Source organism: Ambystoma mexicanum, chromosome 1q (assembly GCF_040938575.1).
Source record: "Ambystoma mexicanum isolate Mex_15411 chromosome 1q, UKY_AmexF1_1, whole genome shotgun sequence".
NCBI classification, from domain to species: domain Eukaryota; kingdom Metazoa; phylum Chordata; class Amphibia; order Caudata; family Ambystomatidae; genus Ambystoma; species Ambystoma mexicanum.
Genome location: NC_090922.1, coordinates 1,018,957,743 through 1,018,981,703, shown reverse-complemented (window position 1 = coordinate 1,018,981,703; position 23,961 = coordinate 1,018,957,743). Strand labels below are relative to the sequence as shown.

The following is a 23,961-nucleotide window of genomic DNA, read 5'->3' as shown; positions in this document are numbered from 1 at the left end:
GTAGCAGAAAGAAAGGGAGGCAAGGAAACAGACTGGCCTCTGTCAGACAAGAAAGAAGAAAACCAGGCCAAGACCTGGCCAGAAATGCTGATAGACGCTAGGCGAGGAAGGAGGAAGGGGTGCTCAACAGTATCAAAGGCCGCTGATAGGTCAAGTAAAATCAGGGCCCAACCCCCCCCATCCACAAGCCTGCTCATATCATCCATTACTGATACAAGGATACTCTCAGTGCCCCTCCTGGAACAAAAACCAGACTGAAAGAGATCAAGCACTGAAGAGGACTCCAAAAAATAAGACAAAAGAGGGGAGATTAGAGCCACCTTCAAAGTGGCAAACTGTGAACTAGGAGCTACGACCATGTTACAGCGCAACCCTCTCTGTACTGGGAGTCTGAGAGGTTCACGAGTTTCATCAAACCAAGGTCTTTCTAGTTGAGGTCACCCGCTTTAGACAGACAGGGTTGGTGGCCAGTCTTTTTTCGTTCACTGCGTCCTTGTTGTGCAACTACCTCCCTCTTGCCCTTCGGAGGATGGGCGACTATATGTCATTCAGGAGATCCTTGATGACCTTTCTTTTTTAACTCTGGCTTCACTTACTTGTTTAAATTCGTGCCAAGATGCCTTCGGGTGTACGCTGCGCTTTATAAGTGCAGATAAGATAAAATAGGATCTAAGCTTATTAAAGAGATGAGCACATGAACAGTGAGGTTTGTCAAAACCTATGTGGCTCAGTCTTAAAGGAGAGTAGGCGAGCTGAAAGTAGGTTTACATCATGAGCAAAGCAAGGGTATGATTAAGACTAAGGATCATCAAATACTTTGCTAGACCTGTGGCTAGCTCAAAAAGATTATATTGATGTTTCATCCAAGCGCTCCCAGAGTGTTGGTGCTTGGTTTATGCCAAAATCCCTCCAGCGACCTCTACCTTTCTAGACAAGCTACATCCAGAAGAAACTTAAATTACTTTGAAATCCCCATGCTTTTGACCACTAATATTCTTCTGAATTCATGAAGTGATGTGGACTTACTCTGTTGCTCTCATGGTATCTCTGCACCAAGACTAACATTTAAAACTGTTTGACTGCATTAGTTTCATAGAGGAAAAGTTGAAGCATAATTTAACAAGGGAATCACATTGCCTGTGAAGAGCAAATGTTTTTGTATTTCTTCAATTTTGATTTGCTCAGGAATGGGAATGCTAAAAGACAGTGGGCCTCATTACGATTTTGGCGGCAGCCATGCTGCTATTAGCGGCATGGCTGCTGCCAAAATCGGGTCCGGGTTCCCAGAATGGGGAATTACCGGGCCATTCCGAGTTCGGAAGGCCCGGTAATTCCTCCCTCCAGGAACCCTGGCCCGGACCTTCCCCATTCCCATTCAGCCCCTATAGGGCTGAATGGGAATGGGGGAGGGAGCTAACAACGGGCCGATTACGACCGGCCCGTTGTTAGCTCCCTCTTCCCCTCGCGGGACCCGCTCTGTGCGTCTGGTAAAACCAGACACGCAGAGCGGGTCCCCCGAGGGGACCTCGTAATGTGGCGGAATCGTGTTAACGGGTCTGCATCCTTTTGTGGCACCTGTTAACCCCGTCCGCCACTCTTGTAATGAGGCCGATTGTACAGTGTCTCATGTTGGAATGGTTGTGTGATAATAGGTGGCCCGCTGCTGTGTGCATGAACAGTTATCACCATGCTACCATACTAACATTACATTCAAATCCCAAAGCATTCACAGCAACTTGATTAGTCATTGTATATGGAAAAACAACAAATAAAAACATGGAAATGAGACAATTCCGATAGCCATTATTTAAGAACACAAAGGTTATTTTGCCAGCATTTAAACACTTGTTTTTTGTTATACTATCATTACAATAAATGTTAGAGGTGCAATTGAAAAATAAACGTAAGCTTACTGCTTCACCAATTTTTCCAATGATTCCTGGATCGCCAATCTCCCCCTGTTGACAAAGAACAAAGACAAGGTGAGCACCGTTCTGTGTCCTCTATGTAAGGTTTGCATTCCTCTGCATGGGATAACTTTGCATCTTTGTGCTGGAATTCAATGTTTTGAAAACGTGTCCAAGGTAGAGCACTTTAATGAAATCCTAATTTGTCTACATTCCTGGATAATGTCAAGTTCTAGTACTGCTCGAGTGGCTCCTCAGAATTCCGGAAACATATTCACTTATTTAATAGAAATAACCCAAGTTAATGTGGTAGCCGGTCAGCCATCGAGCCTCAACCGTCTTCTGTACTAGAATATCCCATTATGTGTCGTAAGCAGGGAATACACTATTCATGTTAATACAGTAAAATATTAGTTAACCAGCACCTTGTTAATTAGAATTGCCTTTTAACCGGCACCTTCATTGCTAGTAATAGTGACAGTCCCTGTGAATAAAAAGCTGAATAACAAGGTTTTGGAGCTGTATAGCAGAGCAAAAAACCAGCAGTCTCATGTATCCAGTCTTTCTGCTTTGCTATCCTGCTTAGATAAATAACATTTGGATAACCAGATTTTTTATTTCTGGGAGCATATGGCTTCCCAAATGTGCCAGATAATCGAGATTCTGCTGTACAGTTCTGCTCGTCTCTACCAAGACTACCAACAAAGATGGACATTGGGACAAAAAAAATATTTTGTAATGTTATCTAAGCATGTAAACAACTCTAAAAAAAAAGAAAGGAAAAGAGAAAAAAGACATCATAATGGAATACAATTTCAGGAGAAGAAGCGGCAAATCATTTTGACTTTAACTTTCATGAAACCTATACAATTGCTTTTGAAGTCATTGCAGGACCACACACTATGACAGACACATCTAAAACAGAAAAGGTATTCTCCCCACATCATATAGCACACGCGGGACAGAACAATCTGCACACAAATTTCAAATACACAAACACATCTCCTAACTAGTAACTAAGTATAATGAGACAATGAAAGCTGCTGTAGGAACCAACAACAGAGACGGAAATACGGATCTAACTGTCCTTGACTCCACCACTCACATATATTAGGGAATGGTGGTGTGCCGCCGGTCTAGGAATGGACAGCACAAGAAGGACTCCTCAAGGCGGCGAAACAAGGAGCAAGGAAGGGAAAGTTGAATTGCAAAAGAGCGAAAGGGTATTTTACTCCCAAAAAACTTGCAAAGCTGAGCCCGCAGAAAGTAATTTTTGAAACATAGTTGAACAATTGAATCTTGGCAAAGCAGGCCCTAAGTTCACAAAATAGTATAATACATCTCTCCTGAGGATTGCTTGTGATATAAACAAGGGTGAAACACGTGTAGAGAGTAAGAATTGATTAACAAAAGAGTTATGAACCTAAATTTGGATTAAAATTGAAAAGTGTGAAGACCGTTCTTTTTTTTGGTAGTCACTATTAAGAATTAAAACAACAAATGGAATGTCGCAAGTGGATATGTCTAACATTGAAAAAATAGTTTAACTCTATCTACAGCAACCTAGATTCTGATGTAATACCACAGCTGACATCCAAAAGGAATCACAAAAACTTTTAAATTGAAATTCGCCAGGGGTCAAAAGTCCTGTTAAGGTTGCAATCTAGTGTGTTAAATATTTAAGTGAAGGTATTTAAGTGAACGGAGACCATGAACATTAAAGAACAACACTTTAAGAAGTTTCACTGTCTCTGGTCTACTCATTTTATTCCCACTTGATCAATAGAAACTTCACTAAAAGATGCTAAATGTATATTCTAAAGCACCACTACTATGAAGACGTGGTACGATCTTTGGGCAAAGGCTCTCTGAGTTCATGAATTCTTGGATAAGCAGAGGCATTGGGATGAAGTTGGTAGTTTCGAGGGACAGCATAACAAAAGCTTGAATATGCATTGTTAAACGTTCTTGTACATGTTTCATCTAAAGATTCCCAACTGAGCTGAAAGGTTGTGGTAATTCAGATACCAGTGCAGAGTATAGATTTTAAGCAAAACCTGCTCATCATAATACCTTGCTAATGTCACTGTGTGCCATGGATTTTAGACAGTTGGCGGTGCCCCCAAAAATGACGTACTATATTGTAGGTTGTCTTGGAAATGTGCCGCATCAAGGTGGAGTAAAGAGGCGTTATGGCGGTTTAGTCTCTAGTGCAGTATGCTAAAACGGCCTTTGGGGTGGTTATAACCCAGAAATCTTTGTTTCTCTAAGACATACACGTTGCCATGAGCAGATATGGGCATACGTGCACAAGTTGCACGGTTGCTTCCATAGCAGATGGAATAACCATTGCGGCCTCCAAGGCCCTCTTCGGAAAGGAATGATCGGAGGGCCCAGGGATTTAGAAAACAAGTGGCCACTTCTTCATGGGCAGAATGCGTATTCTTAATGAGAAAGTGGTTGAAGACTCATTTATTAAGTATGTGAGATGAAACACACTGTAGGCCATCTAAGTCAATAAAACAGCTTTGCGCATAAATTAGGAAAGGCTGTTCCAAGTTAACCCTAAAAAGGAACTTGAGGGACCACTGTATCTCCGAAATAGCAGTAGCCAACACTAAAGAGAAAACTGTCTCTTTCAGTGTACATGGCATTCTGTCCCTATGGAATGCGCCCTGGAGGTGAGGTAATCATGAGACAGAACGTAGCGTGTCCAGTCGCTAAATTGGTTTCCTATTGGCCATTGCTCTGCACAAAAACTCGGAATTACGAAGCCAATTGGAGGGCTGGAAGGTGGAACATTTAACGTGGTTTGGCCGCATTGAAGCAGAACGAGGACCGGGAAGGGAAATAAGCACATTTTTAAAGGTTTACAACCTGTTCCAAATCCCTTTTTGGATTGCTTGAGTTCTCAGAAAGGCAAGTGATATAAAACAATAACCAGAGAAACACTTAGCAAAATGTAAGAAGAGGACACAATCAGATGTCTAGGAGGAACCTGCTGGGAAACAAAGGCGTAATAAGTGATGTTTGATCCTAGGAATGACAGCACATGATAAAATCACCTTTAAGCCTTCCGGTCCTTGTTCACCAGCATATCCTTTTCGGCCTGGTCTTCCCTGAAGGGAACAACAATAGTACTTTTATTGTAAACATATCACATTTTCCGACTACCTATCAATGATTTACTGCAAAAGGTTTTTGCTAAACATATTTAACAAACGTTCTACACAAGTGCACATTACAAGACAGAAAGCAGCCCCTTTCTACAGCTAAGTAGCATATCCGCCCTTAACGGCATGGGTTGACTTACACACACGATGTGCAAACCATTTCTTTTACTTTTTTGCCTATACAATCATGAGGAAGCACATGACACAAACCAAAGTAATAAACAGTTTGAAAAAAGCAGAACAATATCAAGGCATCGTGTGCATGAATAATTCTTCATTTCTAAACCTGCTCCTTAAAGTGCAACACAGTGAACATAGTCTGAGACCACAGTCGCATCCTTTATGCTAATAAATACAAAATATGAATACAAATAAAATGAAAACCATACACAGCTTTTATGATCTCTTCTCTAAATGATATCTGTCAGATGTTATCTATATATTGCTTTCTAGACGGGAGCATCATTCCAGCTTCTCGTTTGATGAGACTGTACCACCATCCACTTTTGAACTTTGATTTACTGCTCTGGGGTTTAGGAAGAGTATACTCTGTGACACACCAATATAGTCTTGTTGGGTGTTCTGACCCACGTTTGGACTATTATGCTACAACATTTGGTGCTGTGGGCTTAGGAAATCCAAGATGGCCGAAAAAGCCCACATGTGCGCCAGAATCTATGAAAGCCGCGCAGTTGTGCACACTAAAATGGTTGCCTAACTTGCCACCCACCAGTGTGAGCAGGATGGGCCGGGGTGCCATGAGTGAAATGTGTGCCAAAGGAAAAACCGCACTTTAAAATCACCTTTTGTTTCTCTGAATGCCAGCTCAAAATGCCTATTTGCAACACATCCAAAAATCTCACTGAACACCAGCGGACATCTGGCAGAATACAGTCTTGTGGGCATACAAAATCTGGAAAGAGGATGAGCCTAAAACAATGTTCATCACAAGACTGGCTGAGCTGTGGATTTCAGCAGTTTATGTAAATTTGGACTGAAAGACACTAAAAATCTAAATGTTTAAAAGAAATGAGTGACCTACTTTTGAGTGTCACATAGGCTGCAATTGTTTAAATTTCATAGTTTTAAACTTAGAATCAGCATTCTAGCTGCATATGTAAAAAATTGTTAGTTATTTGAATGCAGAAAACTGGGGAACAGAAATGACATGTGGCTAAAAACTGGCTTAAAGAGATTCCAATTTTGCCTGGCAACTACCCCCATCAGGAGTGAAACTTGATTCACAAGTAACTTCCCAGGCCTGCCTGTTTCCTGCTGGCCACACTAAGGATATGCCATCTCTCTGATAATTGAATTAAGGGGAGCCCCCACAGAATACAGGAGCTCTGAACAATGCAACCCCCTTCACCCAGGCAGATGGTTTATTGCAGATGTCGTAAAACAGCTTCCTCTTGGCAGAAGCTGGGAGGGGCAGGGTCTCTGAGCTTGGCAGAAACTGGAAAGACTGGTTTCTGTACCATGTGACCTAAAAAGACACATTCCTGTAGCCAGAATATGGTTTTAGAAAAAGATGGATCATTCATAGAGCGGACTTGTGAAAATTATTTAAATGATACCATAATTCTTGTGATTTTTCTGCCCACATTTTAAGACGTATTAGGACCCGGTGGTATGTTCAGGGGGGGTTTTAGCGGAAAAGAGGATATTACTCAAAATGTGTGCATGTGAAAAATCTGACACTTCATCAACTAATGTCCATACTCCTTGCGCACATGTGTGTAAATTTGGCTTAATGTCCGAAATTGCAAAATCAGTTAAAAAGTGCAAATGTTGCCATTTCTGAATGCAAGCCCCCAGGAAGAGCAGATTTGGACAGGGTATACCTCCTGTGATATGTGATGGGTGCGTGTAATTTTAAACGGATGTGTACCTGTGCAAATATGTTTTTTTTTATCAAATATAGATTGTGTGCAATTTGACAGGGGAGGATCCTCTGACCCATAAAACCTACAGCATCACTCTGACTCACAGTTCCTTCCCCAATCATGGGAGAGGGGAGAATTGGGCCAATGGCAAGTGTAGAGGGGTAGGGTCTAGTGATGCTGCACACACACCCATTTTAGAAACAGATAAAAGCAGACAGACAGGACAGATAGGGACATTCATTTCCATCTGCTGCGGGCCGCTCTGCCGGAAAATCCATACTTTACCTCCATCAATCTCTAGAGAAGGCTGTGCAGAAAGATCCAGACTTTAAATCCATCAATCTCCAGAATCCAGAGAGAGAGCAGACCCAGACCAGACCGCTGTTAGCAGAACCAGAGAGAGCTGACCCAGATCACTGTGAAGTGCAGAGACCAGACCAGAGTCCAGTCTAAAACCTGACCAGATTCGTGGCGAGGCCCATTTATTTCAAAAATATATTGTGAGTACCCAGCAGAACTGTGCAGAACCAATCTCTTAGTTAAAATAATATAATTCAAGCTATTTTAATCTAAGTCGAACTGCCTCCTAACTGTCACCTGTCATTTTCTAGTTGCTAGCTGTCACTTGTCTTTCTGAACTTTAAAATTTCAAATCTGAAAAATGACCTTTATTTAATCGCTCATATCTCCGTGACTGTTTGTCCTAGAGACTTGCAGTAACTTTCCTCTGAAAGCTGGGAATCGTGGCTTTTCTGCGAACCTAGAACCGCATTCCTACCCCCTATAGTTTTGCCGCAATCGCGAAAAACGCACTCGCGAATTTGCCGTGATTTGCAAATTTCTCCACGTGTGAAAACAGAAGTTTTCTTGCTTTCAGTTGCCAAAAATTCGTTTAACCTGCTAGTTACTCCTAGATCCTTGCTAAAGTGAGCCTGAAGTAATATTAACTTGATACCACTCACCCTGAACCTCTAGAGGGAATTAAAAGCATTTTAGCATATTTTTCACTTCATTGCCAGCACATATAAAAGCATTTTGGGCCTGTGTTTCCAACTTCTGTAGTCTAAGCTTGCTGGGGTGAACTGAATTACGTTTGATTGCATTTCTGAGAACTGTGTGCTTTCCTTCCATTTCCTTGCATTGCATAAAGGGGGGAGGGGATTGCCAGACAAAAGTGATTACATTGTTTTGTTGAACGCATATTGAGTATTTTCTGTACTGCATTTTCAGTCCACCTTGCATCCATTTGAAACCATAAAGTATTGTTGCTATCTTATCCATCCTATAACCACTCATCATTGATTATAAAGAAGTGTGCTAGTGCCAGACTATCCATTATTGATTACTGCTCAGATTCAGTGTGATATTCAATTATTAAATTATTATAAAGTGTGATATATATATCTATTGTTTAAATTATCAAATAAACCTTTTTACTTGCAAAACAGAACTACTTCTTGGCTCAGTGGGGTCAGGGGGATTCCAAGGGAGGGGTGTTATATAGGGGTAGTCATCCAGAACGCATGAACTGGACATAAAGATATATCAATAAGGGTTTCCATTCAGTATCCCAGACTAGGCATTGACTTAGCTGTAGTGTTGAATTGAATCCTCTTACAGTCTATGGTGGGAATCTAGCGTTCACATGTACATGCTGGGAGGGGAGAGACACTCCTTTATATATATAAGCAGAAGAGCTGTGTGAAATAATTTGGAATAATCAATTGCTTACCAGAAAATGGAGATTGAACTACAACTAACTATCAAAATATTGGCCAATTAGATCTAAATATTATCATTCCTCCTGATGAGCCAACTGCTGGCGAAACACGTGTATAGGATATATGGAAATGAGGATATTGTTAACATGGAAATCAAGATAATCTAAGAGAGGATATTAGAGGCTATATGGACATTTATTTATTTATTTGCATGTTTAAAGCACTCACACAGCCCAGGGGCATCGAGGCGCTGCCGGGGGCATCGAGGCGCTGATATGAGGCTGTCCCTATTATGGAAATCAAATCAAGACAACTTAATAGAAGATATCAAGAGATAAGAATATACAGATGTGAGGATATTTCTGAATGAATATGAAGACACCCTTTAAGAGGATATCATATGATCAAAAATAATGAGAATATTCAAATTGAAAACTGAAAGAGAATGTACTAATTACAAACTCAATTATTCAATGTAGTAACCTTGAAGAATTTGTAATAATATTCCACTGATAGGAAAGCGTAAGGTTGTTTCCTTCTTTCTTAAATATAACTGTTTGGGGCTGTACAGGTGAAATGCCTTGGGACCAAACATGCTGCTACAGATCATATTACAGGTTGATTGTTAGCGCCTGTGTTAAAACTTTCATCTGCCTTATTTTTGTTTATAGTCTATAGGTAGGTCGGGTCTACCGACAGGCACAAAAGGTAGGGTATACCAACAAAAGGAGATGAGAAAATAAATAAATAAATATTATAGTGCAGTGGTCGCTGCACTATACCTAAGTTGAGTATCAAGTACTATAGGAGACCCTAAAAATGATTTGCAAATATGATTTCACTCGTATGACAGATTTGGTTAGAATTCTGCAAAGAAACATATATTTACAGCATCCACACACACACACCCCACCCAGCCACCCCTTCACTGACCCCACCACTCAGACTGGACATTTTGGCAAGGATCTGATAAACAATAAAGAAGTTATTACTAAAACAAAGGCCCCGGCTAGTGGCCCCGAAAGACATGTATAGTTGGTCCAAAAGCAACATATTGGGGGAACATGTACAGTGGACACGGCCAAAGGCCATGGCTAGTGGCCCGTAAAAACCCTTGAAATTCACTGAAAAACCTTAGTTAAGGTGCAGTTACTTTTTTCAGTGAATATCTATATATATTGCAATAAAAAATGAAAACGTTTGTTGCAGGGATGCTAAAGTGAGAACTTACATCACAGATCACATCACTGATGACATCACTAATTACATTCCAACGATAACTGGCATTAAGCATGGCCTTCAGCCATGGTCAGTGTGCATTGCCAAATATATTTTACCACATGAATGGGTACTTCAGTTAAGGACAGTGGTCACAACCTTCACCCATGTGTACTGAATATTTTAAAACACTAACAGCAACCAAACCATAGATTCTGGCCTTTAACAGTGTTCTAGTAACTTTACCTTGCTTATTAGGCACCATGGCCTGAGGGGGCTGGCCTTTTCCTCGTTTTGAAGCTAAGCAGGGTTGGTCCTTGTTAGTTCATGTATGGGAGACCCAGGTCACCAGCGATTTTTCACCTCCAATGTCACTGTAGCTGTACAAATACCTATTTTTTTTATTATGTATAAAAAGATTGCAGCCTTTGAGAACTCCCAATGTTTTTCGTTAATGCTCTATGCGATTACATTATTTGCCAAGGATCACACACTTGGTTAAGCAGTGTGCTACAAGCCACGTGTTTTATGGCCGGTCTCTTGGTGACTGTTGTGATACATCGCACAACCCCAACTAACTGCATTTAAGAATCACTTAAAAGGGAAAAAGAATTACCAGTTGCAAAAATAACATATGTCTGGGTACTTTTGCTCCCATAGCGAAAACCAAAAGCTGGCACCCTTGAATATGTGCAAAGTAAGTGAACATACTTAGTAAAGTGGAATATGCAAATGTATTCAATAGACCTATTCCTTAGATGAAATTGTGCAAGACAAAATAGCATTGGACTTCTAAAAAAAGTAACAAACACCAGAAAAATAACCTGAGAGAGGAAATGTTCCAATAAATATGCTGGCAAAATATAAAAGGTGCTCACCTTTTAAACTCAGCAATGTGTCATGAAATATTCCCTGGAAAACTAAATCCCAATACGAAACAAGTGCTTGTGGTCTTGTGAGTAAGCGTCTGCACTGGGAACATGACAACCTGAGAAAATCCTGGTAGAAAAATACTTGAGCAAGCTTTCCAACCTCTAAAAAACCCAAGGGGTTGTGTCCGCCCTCAGAAGAAAAGTTACGCTGTCCACCCACATGTGTCCTTTACTTGTCCCCAGAAAAGCAGCCACAATCAGGAGAAGATAACTGCACCAGTGCCGAGGATTGCAAACTCCCTTGCCACATCATGGGCAAATACGATCACCCCCATGTCTGGCTTTCAACAATACTCTGCTTTATAAAGATTACACATACCATAGTGTGACTGAAATATATAAATCCCTATAAATATGTTAGGCGAAACGTGTACAACTGTGGCATTTTCCCCCCATCTTGACAGGGAGACTACAAATACCAGAATGCAATTCAGCAAAAGGCAAAAGAAATGGTCTATGAGTGCAAAACTTTCAAGGACTAACAGTAGCATGGTTTAAAAAAACAATGTGGATGCTGTGACTTATGAGATATTTAAAACAAGGAAAACACACAGCATTTTGGGACTGTGGTCTGTCTCGCATACATGCAGTAACCAGGACCGACCCTGCTTAGCCTCAAAGGATCCGGCCCCCTCAGGCCATGCTTCTTGAAGTGGTCTTGTAAGGTGGGCTCATTTGTTAGGCAACTTGGCCTTAGGGTGCTGACCCCTTCCTCGCTTTGGAGCTAAGCAGGGTTTGTCTCAGTTACTGCAGTGATGGGAAACTCACTGTTGCTGTAAAAATATGCATTTTTATTTCATTATTGACTGATAGACTACAAAAGAATGACAGTAGCATGGTTAAAAAAAATATATGGATGCCCATTCGGTCGACCATCCATTCAGTAACTGGGACTGTCGCCTGCTTAGCTTGAAAGAAAGGAAAGGGCCGGATTGTTTCTCTAAGGAATCTTGCAACTTTGGCTCATATATTGGGTAAAATGGCCTGATGAGGCTGGCCTCTTCCTCACTTTGTAGATAAACAAGGTCTGTCCTGGTTACTACTTGGATGGGAGACCAGGATGGTAATCGTGAACATAGATTTTTACACCCCCATCACTATAGCTGAAAAAATATCTTTAAAACATAAAACTGTAACTGTGGGTACTGTGCTACTTTCCTGACCTCTCAGGCCCTCACCAAGTTCCCTTCGTCTGTGCCATATCCCCCACTCCCCAAATGGCCTCCTCACCTCCCTTACCCCCTCCCTTTCCCCCACAACATACACTGTTTCTGTGACACAGTTTGTTTTGAGCTGTTGGCTATTTGCGGCTACAGCTGAGGATACAGAAAGCTTTACGTTGCAAACCCAGTCCTTAGACCAGCTACAACTTCCAAATTTCACTAGCCTGAGAGCACTTGCATGTTTTTGACCTGCAAATAGCTTTTTCCTCTGATTCATTTTCCCATATCCTCGGCTATAACCTCGAATATCTCTTGCATCGAGAGAAAAACAAGATGGCGGCTTTTTCATTTCTGAAAACTATGATCCTGCAATGCACAATTGGTGATATAACTATTCCTTTTTGAGACGGGGGCTTCCCCTTCTTGCTCAAATATTTAAATATCTACTGCACAGTATAACCCCAGACCACACATGCATCACAAGTCAACGCTTTGTGGCCAAGTTGTTTTGGACCTGGTCCAAATCTGTCTAGAGGTTTGGGCTGTTCGCTTTGGCAAAATTTGACCTTATTTGTCTATGGGTAAATTTTTGGGGGGTAGGCTGCAAATTTGGAAAATCAATTATTTGTCTTCTTAATAACATTCCTATTTTTTAACGTATCTTTGCAGTCTGGCCGAGCGTGGGGGGGGTGTGAGTTCCTAATCACTGTTGAACTTTCGGTCAAATCGGTTACTGAAATCAAAAGTTATTAACAATAGAATTTGGAGGGGTTACTATGGGAGTCTGACTCACCTTAGGTATAGGGGGACTATTGATATCCTATAATAAATATATATATATATAAATATATAGATTTATAAAAAAACAAAGATGGGCATTTACCCAACCTGTCAAAATAATATGGTACCTGTAGGACCAGAAAAGATCTTTCAGAACAAGTGCATAGGTGCCATCAATACAGTCTTCACGGCCGAACAAATGCGAGGATGCTTAAAGTGTTTGTATTGTAGTGTGGCTGAAAAGTGGCAAACGCACGTGTGGTGAAAAAAATCATGCAGTTTTTGAGCTTTGAGCATTTGTGTAAGAATACAGCAGCTTGGTTTGCTGCTTCCGTTGAGCATTCATGCCAACAGGGTTTTCTGACCTTGATAGGGCAGCATCAGGCATGCCTGGCTCGATTGGATGACTGCTCCTGTCACTCCATTCCTAGCACCACCTCTTTTCTCCCCCATACATCTGCTAGACCCACAGGTGACCCGCCATGCTTGAGCCAATAGGCATGGGAGAAGCCATACTTGCTTCTGGAAGGCTTCAAGTGTTCCGGCTCCTGGCACTGCCATATACTGAGCACCTTCCTCACCCACCTGTCACCTGTAACAGCAGCCCAAATGAGCATGCTCCTGAAGGAAGAACGTGTGCCTCATCACACCACGCTTGACTGGCCCATAGTTCACATGTGATCAGGAATAATAATTTAATAATAATAATTCATTTATACACTGAATCACAGTAAATAGTATATACTATATACAATTAGTGTTACCCAAGGCAACAATGGTGCTCTGAAAGGTGAAAGGCTGATATGGCACTGCCAGGATACAAACCTTCGCCCTGGTACAACATCCTTTCATCACAAAAGTTTTTTGGGGGGTTTTTTACCGCAAATTTTTTATTAAAAAAAACCATCACATCTTTTTTGGGGCGGTTTAAAAAATTATATATATGGGATGTGGGTTTTTGATAATAGATATAAACTGAAAGGGAATGGGGTTCGGGGGTGATGAAATTCCATGGAACCTTCGCCCTGCAGTTTACACACATGTTTCAGCATTGAGCAGTTAACATGCAGAGTTGCTTACTGGGAAATGGAAATGATTTTGTCTGGGAAGATCGATACCTTCCTTTCAACCACCACCCGGGACAGCAGCGCTGACGAGCGTGCCCCAGAAGACTAGTGCCTCATCACAATGCACTAGATTGGATGAGGCACTAGTCTTAAATAAATGGACGATTTGATTTCCATAGTCCCATGTAATTGGGACTATGGAAATCAAATCGTCTGGACTGTCTAACGCCTTCTGTTCTCCCATCAGCTGAACCAGCAGCTCTGATGGACGCTCCTCAGAAGACCTTGCGCCTCATCACATGGCATTCCAATGGGCCTCGTTGCCCAGGTGACCAAGACAGCAGACATGTGTTTGACTGGATGTCCTGATGGCTGTCTTGCTCCTGTTAGCATTAGCAAAAATACTATTCTTGAAATGAGGTCTGCCCACAACGGAAATGCAACATAAGCATGGGTACTGTTTAATTTGAAAGGGCGCCCAATGGCATTGTGATTTCATGGTGGGATTCGGGAGCCCAGAGTGACTTGCGTGGGTCACATGAGGTGTATTGGCATTGGGTTACGCCTTGTTCAAATTTTACAAAGTTGCAAGAAAAGGAACAGAGCTTTTTGCAAGTCCCCTGTGATAAGGTATGGGCCAGCATTGGGATGCCGGGCCTTTAATGGCTTTTTTTATTTGCTACTGTTTTTCCAACAATTGACTGCTCTTGGCACAGGAGGGTACTATGTCCAACGGTTGTAGTAGCACTAGGGGTGCAAGGCAATCTGGATGTCTGCGGGGCGACCACAATGCTTTAATATAAGCAATTTGGTATGAGCTAACAAATAAAAATGTTGGAGATGGGTAATCCCTTCCTCTCTACCTGTGGCCACAACCATGCCAAGTATTCGAAGAGAAAGGTTAGATGCATTTAACCTGCACCGAACGACTGAGCACTCCCTGGACCTGTTAATGTGATTAGTGTGAAAGGCAAGAACAGGAATAATAAATACGGAAGCAATCACATGCTGAGATTGTGAAATGGGAATATTGCTGTGCAAAGCACTCTTCAAAGAGGTCCTCGCACCAGTATAGTAGTCTGTAATTGCCTAGAAGGTTGTGGACTACGCAGAGATATACCCTGAGAACTTGTTCGGCAGCCTCTGAGCGCTAGGAAATCTATGCGGCTTGGCATGGATCCTCGTGTCAGCACAGGACGCGGGGGCATGATGACCAGTTACCCATGCACACACCACCTATCTGCTACCATTACCTAGATGGTGGCTCTTCATTGGTTTAAATGCCCATTTCTCACCCAGCGGAGAACATCAACCAAACTAAGCATTGGATCATTAGGTTAGTAGGTTCCGTCTAAACAAAATGCGTCTTGTGTGATCCAACATGACTTGCAGGTCCCTACACAAGGGGTACATATGTTCTGTCTTGCCGTCATTGACATGTGATTGAGGGGAATACATTTTGTCTGGGAGTGGAAGGCAGGCTGGTGACATGTGGCCATGGGGGGTGGAGGGGAATACATTTTGTCTGGGAGTGAGTGGCAGGCGGCTGACACGTGGACATGCGTGACTGAGCGGTATATATTTTGTGTAGGACTGAGAAGTAAACTGGTGACACAGGGGCATGCGTGAGAGATTTGGGTTCGACTGGGAGGCGGACTGCAGAAGTGCTCAATCTGTTTCCACTCATATGGAGGTTATTTAGTGTAATTGCACTTTTACTGGCATGTCAACTCAAGATAGTTAAGGCTTTGACAGAAAGGAGGGCATAAGCCAGACATTGCTTCTGCCCAAGGTATGGACTGTACATTTGACCCCTCATAAACATCGCTGCTTTATTACAGTCTTAGCTGCTCAATACTTGTTAATTCAGGTTGAATTGTCTTGTATTTTTACTCAACAGAAGTGTATATGTTTAGGCAGGCTTGGACTGACATGTAGTGCAATCCCGCAGGGCCAGCCCATGATTACAGGTTGGGATCGTTTTTTACAGAATTGACCACTTTTTTGGCCAGAGTGGGTCAGTTTCATAAGTTCCTTCACTAGTTCTAACCAATTTTTCTAAGCAAATATGTTTCCAAATGTATTATTTGCAACATATTTTACCACAAATACCCCTTGGATAATACTCAAACTGTCTGTTCTGCATAATTGTAATGTGTGGTAGTGGCCCACTTTTTTATTGTGCTTGTACGGATTTTATGCCCCGTCTGACCCTGTGTTTATGTTCAAATCATGACAACAATATAAAAAAAATCTATCAGATCATATAGTCAAATAAATGCCTTCCTTATCTTTTCAGAAGTAAGTGTCCCTATTGAATATTTTGCTTTCTTATACACTTCCTTTGACTCATGTTGATTAAAATCTACTTTACATACATGCAAATACGAGACTAATGTTTTAGAAACAAAAATAAGCTTAATAACAATGGCCCTCATTACGACCCTTGCGGAAATTGACTGACCGGACCGCAACAGCGTAAATAGCGTTTCCGCCATTGCACGAAGGAGCAAAGTGCGGCTAATTACGACCCATCGGGCACGAGCATTACGCCATGGCGGAATCCGAAAGGCTGCGATGGCGGAAATGACCCCAAAACGGCCCTTACCGCCGCCGTACGCTGCACCAGGTGCAATACCGCCACCCATCTTAGCGGTCACCGTAATGAGCGGGCACCGTAATGAGCGGCCACCGCAAATTACGGGCACCGTAAATATACGGAAACGGAAGTAAAAGCATGTGGCCGGAACGGGAAACAGCACGCCGCACAACTATAAAATCCGAATCCCAACACAACCATAAAAAATCCGACCCTGACACACATCCCAACCCGTTCGCAACCCCAGTTAAAAAAATAAATATGGGAAAGGTAGCCAAGAAAGCGTGTGATCGCAAGCGGCAGGTACACTTCTCCCGAGAGGAACTGACCGTGCTCACCGAGACCCTGCAGGAAAATGCCGCCGTCGTCTTCTCCAGTCAAATGACCAGGACGGCCCTTGCCAACAAGAAGGCCATATGGGCCCTTGTGGCACAGCGCGTAAGTGCGGTGGGGACAACACCCCGCACGCCACAGCAATGTCGCAAGCGGTGGGACGACCTGCGGATCCGCGTACGCAGCATACTTTCTGCGAACAGGAACATCGCCACAGCTACCGGGGGGGGATCAGAGTCGCCCATCAAGTTGACCCCCTGGGAGGAGATCTGCGCCTCCACCATAGGAATGGAGAGCATAGAGGGAGTCGGAGGGATGGAGAAAGGAGTGCCGACATCCGGAGAATCAGGTAGGTTGGCCAAGAGAAACAATGCGAAATCCACAAACCACGAACATGTGCAGTACCATGTGACCCCATAGTGCAATACATACTTTGCCCTGACAGCGCCCTCTAAAAGTCAGAATGAATAAACAAATTTATCAAGATGCCATAAACAACCCCTACATGTGCAGCATGCACCCCCTAACTGCAGGCAGCCAAATGAATGCATCCTCAACCCACACGAAAATGAGACCACCTCCAAGGCCCAGTCCCAAATCACCCTCATGTACCACCCCAATGCATTTGATACGTTGCCATTCCAAATCCCACAGACCCATAACTAACGCTCGCCCCTCTTTACTCCACCACAGGGTCCGATACCAACGACGAGCTGCAGGACACCCCTACCAGCACGCCTGCAAAGAGGGCCAGGACCAACGTCCCAAGAGCCTCCACCTCAGGTGCAAGGATCAAGACACGGCAGCAGCAGGAATCAAGTGCCAGCACACTGGAGGGGACTGCAACAGGCACCCCAGCAGCCAGCAAGTCCACAACCCCAGCACCACAGGTCCCCCCAAAGAACGTATCTGATGGCACTGCCTCTGGTGGTAGCAGCACCATAGGTGACACAGCTGTCATGCCAGCATGCTCCGACACGGAAAACAGTGCTGGCGACGTAGGTACCATCCATGACCTTTCCCAATCCCCCTGCATGTCCCATCCCCTACACCATGACGAAACCACGCAGGGGCACCCAGAAGACGACGACTGGCCAACCCCCACAAGTCCTGTGCCAAGGCAACATGTGTTGAGCAGCCCCCCTGTCACACCACCGCAAATGTCCATGGCCCAGCAGAGGCAACAGTCCCTCGACCTGCTGATCGAGCAACAGCAGGAAGTGTCCACGCTACTCAAGGACCATGCGAATGAATGCGGGGGTTCCAGGGCAGCCATGGAAACATCCACCGAGACACTCAGGGCACAAATAGAGAAAAGTAGTGAGAGCCTCAGGGGAGAAATGGAGAGAAGCACCGAGAGCCTGAGAGCACAAATGGAGAAAAGCACCGAGAGCCTGAGGGGGGAACTAAATGCGACGTCCAAAGACGTTTGTGCTGAACTTGCTGCTGTGCGCCGTGTGCTCTCGGAGCTCTCACAAACCCTCAGAGACATGCATGGACGCGAGCAGGCAGAGACGTCATCCGTGGCAAGTTCCGTCCAGGGCAGCCCCCAACGCAGATCTGGCAGAAACCTGCGCTCCACGGGCAGGGGTGCCCCTGATACCCGTAGAGGGGGCTTGCAATAGCGTCTACCCACGGGCAGCATGCATATTTGGACACTGGTGTTGGGGGGGGAGGAAGTAGGGTGGAGGGGGTGTGTTGGGCTTCACTGGGTGGCGGGTCCATAGGGTGTATGAATCAAATCACATTAACAATACAGCACTTCATTATCATCCAATGACATGTGTGGACATTGATATTTGCGTACGAGGCCTTCATAGGCGTACAGTCCACTATGTGCCTGTACTACACACACACAGTGCCACAGGTCCCCTTTCCGTGTAATAGGCACCATGCGTGGTTGCTAGAAGCATGCATCTATGATGCTCTGTCGGATTGCACGTGCATCCTGTGCCTCATGGACTCCTTGGGGTGCCTCCACATCCCCACCCTCATCATCATCATCTTCAGGTGCATGCAGTACAGCGTCAGGGGGCATGGGCACATTCCTACGTATGCACATGTTGTGCAGCATGACACATGCCATGACCATCTTAGAAACCCTCTCATGGCTGTACATGAGTGCCCCGCCAGACCTGCTGAGGCTGCGGAAACGAGCCTTCAGTAGGCCGAATGCCTGTTCAATGACCACACGGCTACGTGAGTGGGCATGGTTGTAGTCCTCCTCATGCTGGTTCTGTGGGTTCCGGATTGGTGTAAGGAGCCATCTCTTCAGTGGATACCCGGCATCACCTGTATGGGACGAATAAAGGGTGTCAGTGGAATGATAGTGCTAAGTAGCCCCCCCCCCCTCCTGCAAGGTCATTGACGCATCAAATGGGCCACGATGTCATGCATGGAATGAGACTCACCGAGTAGCCAGGATCTGTGCCCTGCGTGTCGCTCCATGTAGCGTGGTATTCTTGAGTTCCTCAGGACCATAGAATCATGGGTAGATCCTGGAAATCTGGCACAACAATGCGTAAAGATCTTGTTGGAGTCACACACCATTTGCACATTGATTGAATGAAATTGTTTCCGGTTGCGGTACTGGACCTCCATGGCATGTGGGACAACCAATTCAACATGGGTGCAGTCGATGGCACCAATGCAACCCGGGATGCCGCCAAGTGCATGGAATCCCACCTTTGCGTTGGTAATTTCCTGGTACGTGCGTGGTAGTGTGATGTGGTCGTCGGCGTGCTTCAGGAGGGCATCGTGCACTTGGGAGAGTGTCCGTGAGAACAGTGGCTGTGAAATGCCATGCAACTGTCCCACTGTGTGCTGGTAGGTGCCTGTGGCCAGGAAGTGGAGTACAGACACCACCTTCAGTAGGGGTGGGATGGCGGTTGGGCTATCTATCATGCTCACGAGGTCAGCATGTGTCATGTCCACAATGGCGATTATGGTGTCCCGGTCCAAACGGTAGAGGGTGTGGATCTGCTCAGCAGTGAGGTTGAACGGATCAGCTCGGAGGCGTGGGATTGCGGGCCGCCTGCGTGTTGGTAGTGGCAGTGCTTGTGGGCCTTGCTGACCCTGCCTTGCCCTCCTCCTCCTCCTTCTCCTCCGTCTCCCCTGTGCGCCCGGTTGTTGTACCTGTTGTTGTTCGTCGTCTTCTTGTAGTTGTAGCACTTGCAGTGCTATCTGGTGCCCCAGGCCCAACATCGCTAGTCCTGCCGGTAGCATTTTGGAGTGGGAGTGGTTGTGGGCGGGGTTTGGGTCTGCTATATATGTGCTGTCGGCCTGTATGGCCTCCACCTGTGCTGATTGAATGAATCTGTGGCAGATGCAATCCCTTCTGGCCGAGCACGTCCCGCACGTAAGGCTGCATTTGGCCGCATGGCATCTTGGGATTGGAATCATGTATCGAATCCCGATGGCAGTGTGATGTACTTTGACTGATTTTCATGCTATGCTCCCATTGTTACACATGCTATGATTGCAGCCGCTTACATACCTGTGAAGAGTCAGTGGTATGTAGGGCTCGATCGATGGCCGACCCTCATGCAGCACAGTATCGTACTTCACCGACGGGCGTGGCGTCCCATTTGTGATTGCAGCCAGTTAGCATTATGACACACAGCCGCACTACATTGATGTAATTGTGAATGCAAGCGTTCACAGAAGCCTTTTCGACGTAATGTTGCAAGTGAGGAATTCGAAGGCCAGCATTTTTGGTTGCGAAGTAGCGGTGAGGAGACGCCCACAGGTCTGGCTGGAAATGTAACGTTCTATTGTTGAATGTCCTTGGGACAGGGCCCATAACGAGCAAGCAATGAATGACATGAATTGAATGGGATGCGCAATAGCGTAGTGGACGATAAGGCAGGACGTTCCCAAGTCCATCTAGCTTCACGACACTACAGATCCGGCCAGGAGCACAGTGGTTTTTGCAGACTGCATTACGCACAGACGCGATGGAAGTTTCACATATTATGTGAGTGAATGTTCATGCGTTTTCATTGCGGGATGAGGGAATGATGAATGGATGCATGGACAGATGATTCCATTTAGGGTCTGCCATGTACATGTGTTTTTTGATTCAATCCCCTTCCCCTGCGCTATGTGATGCAAGGCTGCCATAGTGGGACTTACGTCTATCTGCCCTTGTCGGATCCTCCCTGTCTCGACGCGCCTTCATACACTTGTGTCTAGGCACGTTACTAATCCCATGTCATGGGTTCTATCTTGACGGACGCATGCACAGTAACCGACGTTGCCAATGGTGTATTAACCTCGATTGGTTTCGTTATGTATCGATACTGATTTAGGGGTGTGTATATTCCTTTGGAGTGGGCTAGCATGCATATGGGTGTGGATTTGGTGTGTTGAATGAAGATAGTGATGCATCATGTGTCCTGTAGTGCAATCGGTTAATTTGTGTTTCATTTTGGTGACAGGTATCTCCTGCCCTATTGCAGATGCCATCTGTACGCCACTCCTCCAGATGGATTCTACTCTCGACACCTCCAGCTTCGGGTGAATCAGTGGAGCACCATTACGATCTTATGGGACGATCGCCAATGGGCCACATGCCCTTACGCTGTTCTGGTGGCTAGGTGCAACATTTCGGCCTTTCAGCTGGACTAGTGCCTGCCTCATGGGACGGACCTGCGGTTCTTGCCGCTTCCATGTTGCCTTTTGGAACGTTGATGTTGGCCCTGTGTGCCATGATGGTACAGGGCGTCACACAAGTGGAAGCTGGTCAATTATTGCAGATGCAGCCCTCGGTGATGATGGATGTTTTGGTGTTATTTTACAAATTGCTGTGAGGCCTTTGTAATTTGGATGTGCATTTAAATTGTATTCCGATATTTGGCGTGTTGCGTTATTCTTTGCAGGTGATGTGGCGATTTTCGATTTTTGGCGGTATGTATTGCGAGATGATCTGCATTGTGTTCCGCCTTCTGAGTTGAGTTGTGTGGTACAGTACTGGCCGCTTTTGCCTACGTAGCACAGTGTGGTCACGGATAGGGGCTGCCATTGTGACTGTTTACATGATGTGCTGTTCAGGGGCGGGGGATTGGCTTTTGGCCGACTGGTGCCTGTCAGCCAGGTCGATTGATGGTATGATGGGATGTTCAGAATGTGGCTGGTCACAGGTGCCTGTGTTTGCGTGCGTTTGTTGGAGGGGGACTGGGGTCATGTCCATTGGAATAGCTTCTGTATTCATGCCATCTGTGCCCTGCAGCTCCCATCGGCCCCTCTTGGGATGTGCCTGGCTGCTCTGTCACCCTGCCAACTTGTGTGGTACATGCTTCTGCTGATGGTTGGTTTGTTTACTGGCAAGAGTACAGGGCTGGTGCAATCCCCCTCAGGATGCTGTTTTGGATGTTGCCTTGCGCTGGTGGCAAGCGATGGGGGACTACTGTTGTTTTGTGTCATGTGTTCTTGATTTCCATTTTGATGTCTTGTACCTTCACATGCCTGTGCTGCATCAGTACGGCTATGGTGACATGCCGTACATGGATGCCCACTCACGGGGCGCTTTGAACACCTGCATGCATTTCTACGTTGGCATGCATGGGTGAATTGTAGATTTCACTGGTTGCATGGTGTGAGTACATTGCGCCTGCCAGGAGTTGTGCAATGTGGCCAGGGAGTGGGGTACAGGCACTCAGTGGGCCATTTACGGTTGGTTCACGATGCCGTATTTCTCGCCATGGCGGAATGGTCCATTCCGCCATGCCTGATGGCGTTAGGTACATGTCCGCTAGGGTCGGAATTGGCGTACCGTTGCACCATGGTGGTGTTTGCGGTTTGGCATGGTGCGCGCGCGCGTGCTTAGTGCAGTTAGCGTTGGCGTTCACTACGGTGTCGCTAATGGCTTCGTACTTTGCGGTGACGGGTCATAGTCGCACCGAGCGCTTTTCGATGGCGGTATTGCATTTCCGCCATCGTTTTCCCCTTTCCGCAAGGGTCGTAATGAGGGCCAATGTCTTCTTATGGTCTATTGAGACAATAATAGCCACTGAGTTGTCAACGCCATTAGCACAATGGCACACGGTCAAGGGTGTTAATGGTTAATGTACATGCTGGAAAAAAGGCTTGCAGCGGGCCACGTATCCTTTTCTTCACACAAAAACGAAAACTACAATCAAGATGGCCGCCAGGCACATGGGAAGTGGAGCTCATGGATGAGTCCTTTTGACATATTCCTGGCGGCCTGCGGGATGTGGCAGTCTGTTGGATGGTTACCAGAGGTGGTAGCAGGTAAGTGAGGGTGTTTGTGGTTTTTTACATTATAAAAATGTAAAGGAGGTGTATGGAGTGTACAGAGTGTCTTGGAGCGGCCATCAGCACGTTTGGAACATGGGCCATTACCAATGTTAATAGGAAAATGCCATACTTGGCATGCGGTCTGCCCGCCATGGAAATATGAAAGTAATATGTCTATCATGTTGTTTGTGGGGGTTCCTGACCCAGCTGTAAGAGCCTAGTGGGATTCAGGGTCCTGCAGAGACTTACAAATAGTTTCAAATATAAGGGTGCCTGTTAAGCCGCAGGTCCTCCAGGCATGTCAAATAGAACAATAATACAATGGACCTCAGCAAGTGAGATTGGAGACTCTCTTCATACAGACAACGTCAATATTGTCAATAACACAAAATATATTTATTTATATATAGATTCACAGTATTTGCTCATACACCATACCTCATAAATGATAACTTGTTCAACATCCACATGTATATTCCACCCTTCATATCACTATTCAATCACACACTCAATGTACATTTCTACACCAGTGGGTTATTCAAGAGCCCAAGAATACTCATACATTGAAAACATTCCTTACACCTATATCCATTCGAAATTGGTGTTCACACAAAAAATAGATCAAATAGCGTTTTGCTTATTCGATAGTATCAACATATGTTTCGGTCATCAGGTGATGGCTATGGATAAAGCCACAATTTTGGGGCGACCTTCTTCAGGATGCGGGTAGGTTATAGATACAACCTGCCTAATGTGTCGTGTCATCAGGTGGAAGATGTCATCTAGCATACATCGCCAATCAGCAGTAATGGAGGTGGTGTCAACGCTGGAATATATCCTCAGCCCTCCTGTGGTCAAGTTAACAGAGGCCTGATCACATGGTCAGTATAGGGCCCATTTGTATCTCGGTGCACAATGCATCAA

General features: G+C 44.9%; 1 protein-coding gene across 1 annotated transcript in view; it reads right to left on the bottom strand.

The window, feature by feature from the left end:
* Positions 1 to 23,961, bottom strand: part of COL24A1 (collagen type XXIV alpha 1 chain) — a 910,546-nt gene that overhangs the window by 302,913 nt on the left and 583,672 nt on the right. The window contains exons 23-24 of the mRNA XM_069641689.1: positions 4,973 to 5,026; positions 1,914 to 1,958 (exon numbers count right to left, since the gene is read on the bottom strand). Coding sequence (XP_069497790.1) covers positions 1,914 to 1,958; positions 4,973 to 5,026 — 99 coding nt within the window. The remainder of the gene's footprint in view (positions 1 to 1,913; positions 1,959 to 4,972; positions 5,027 to 23,961) is intronic.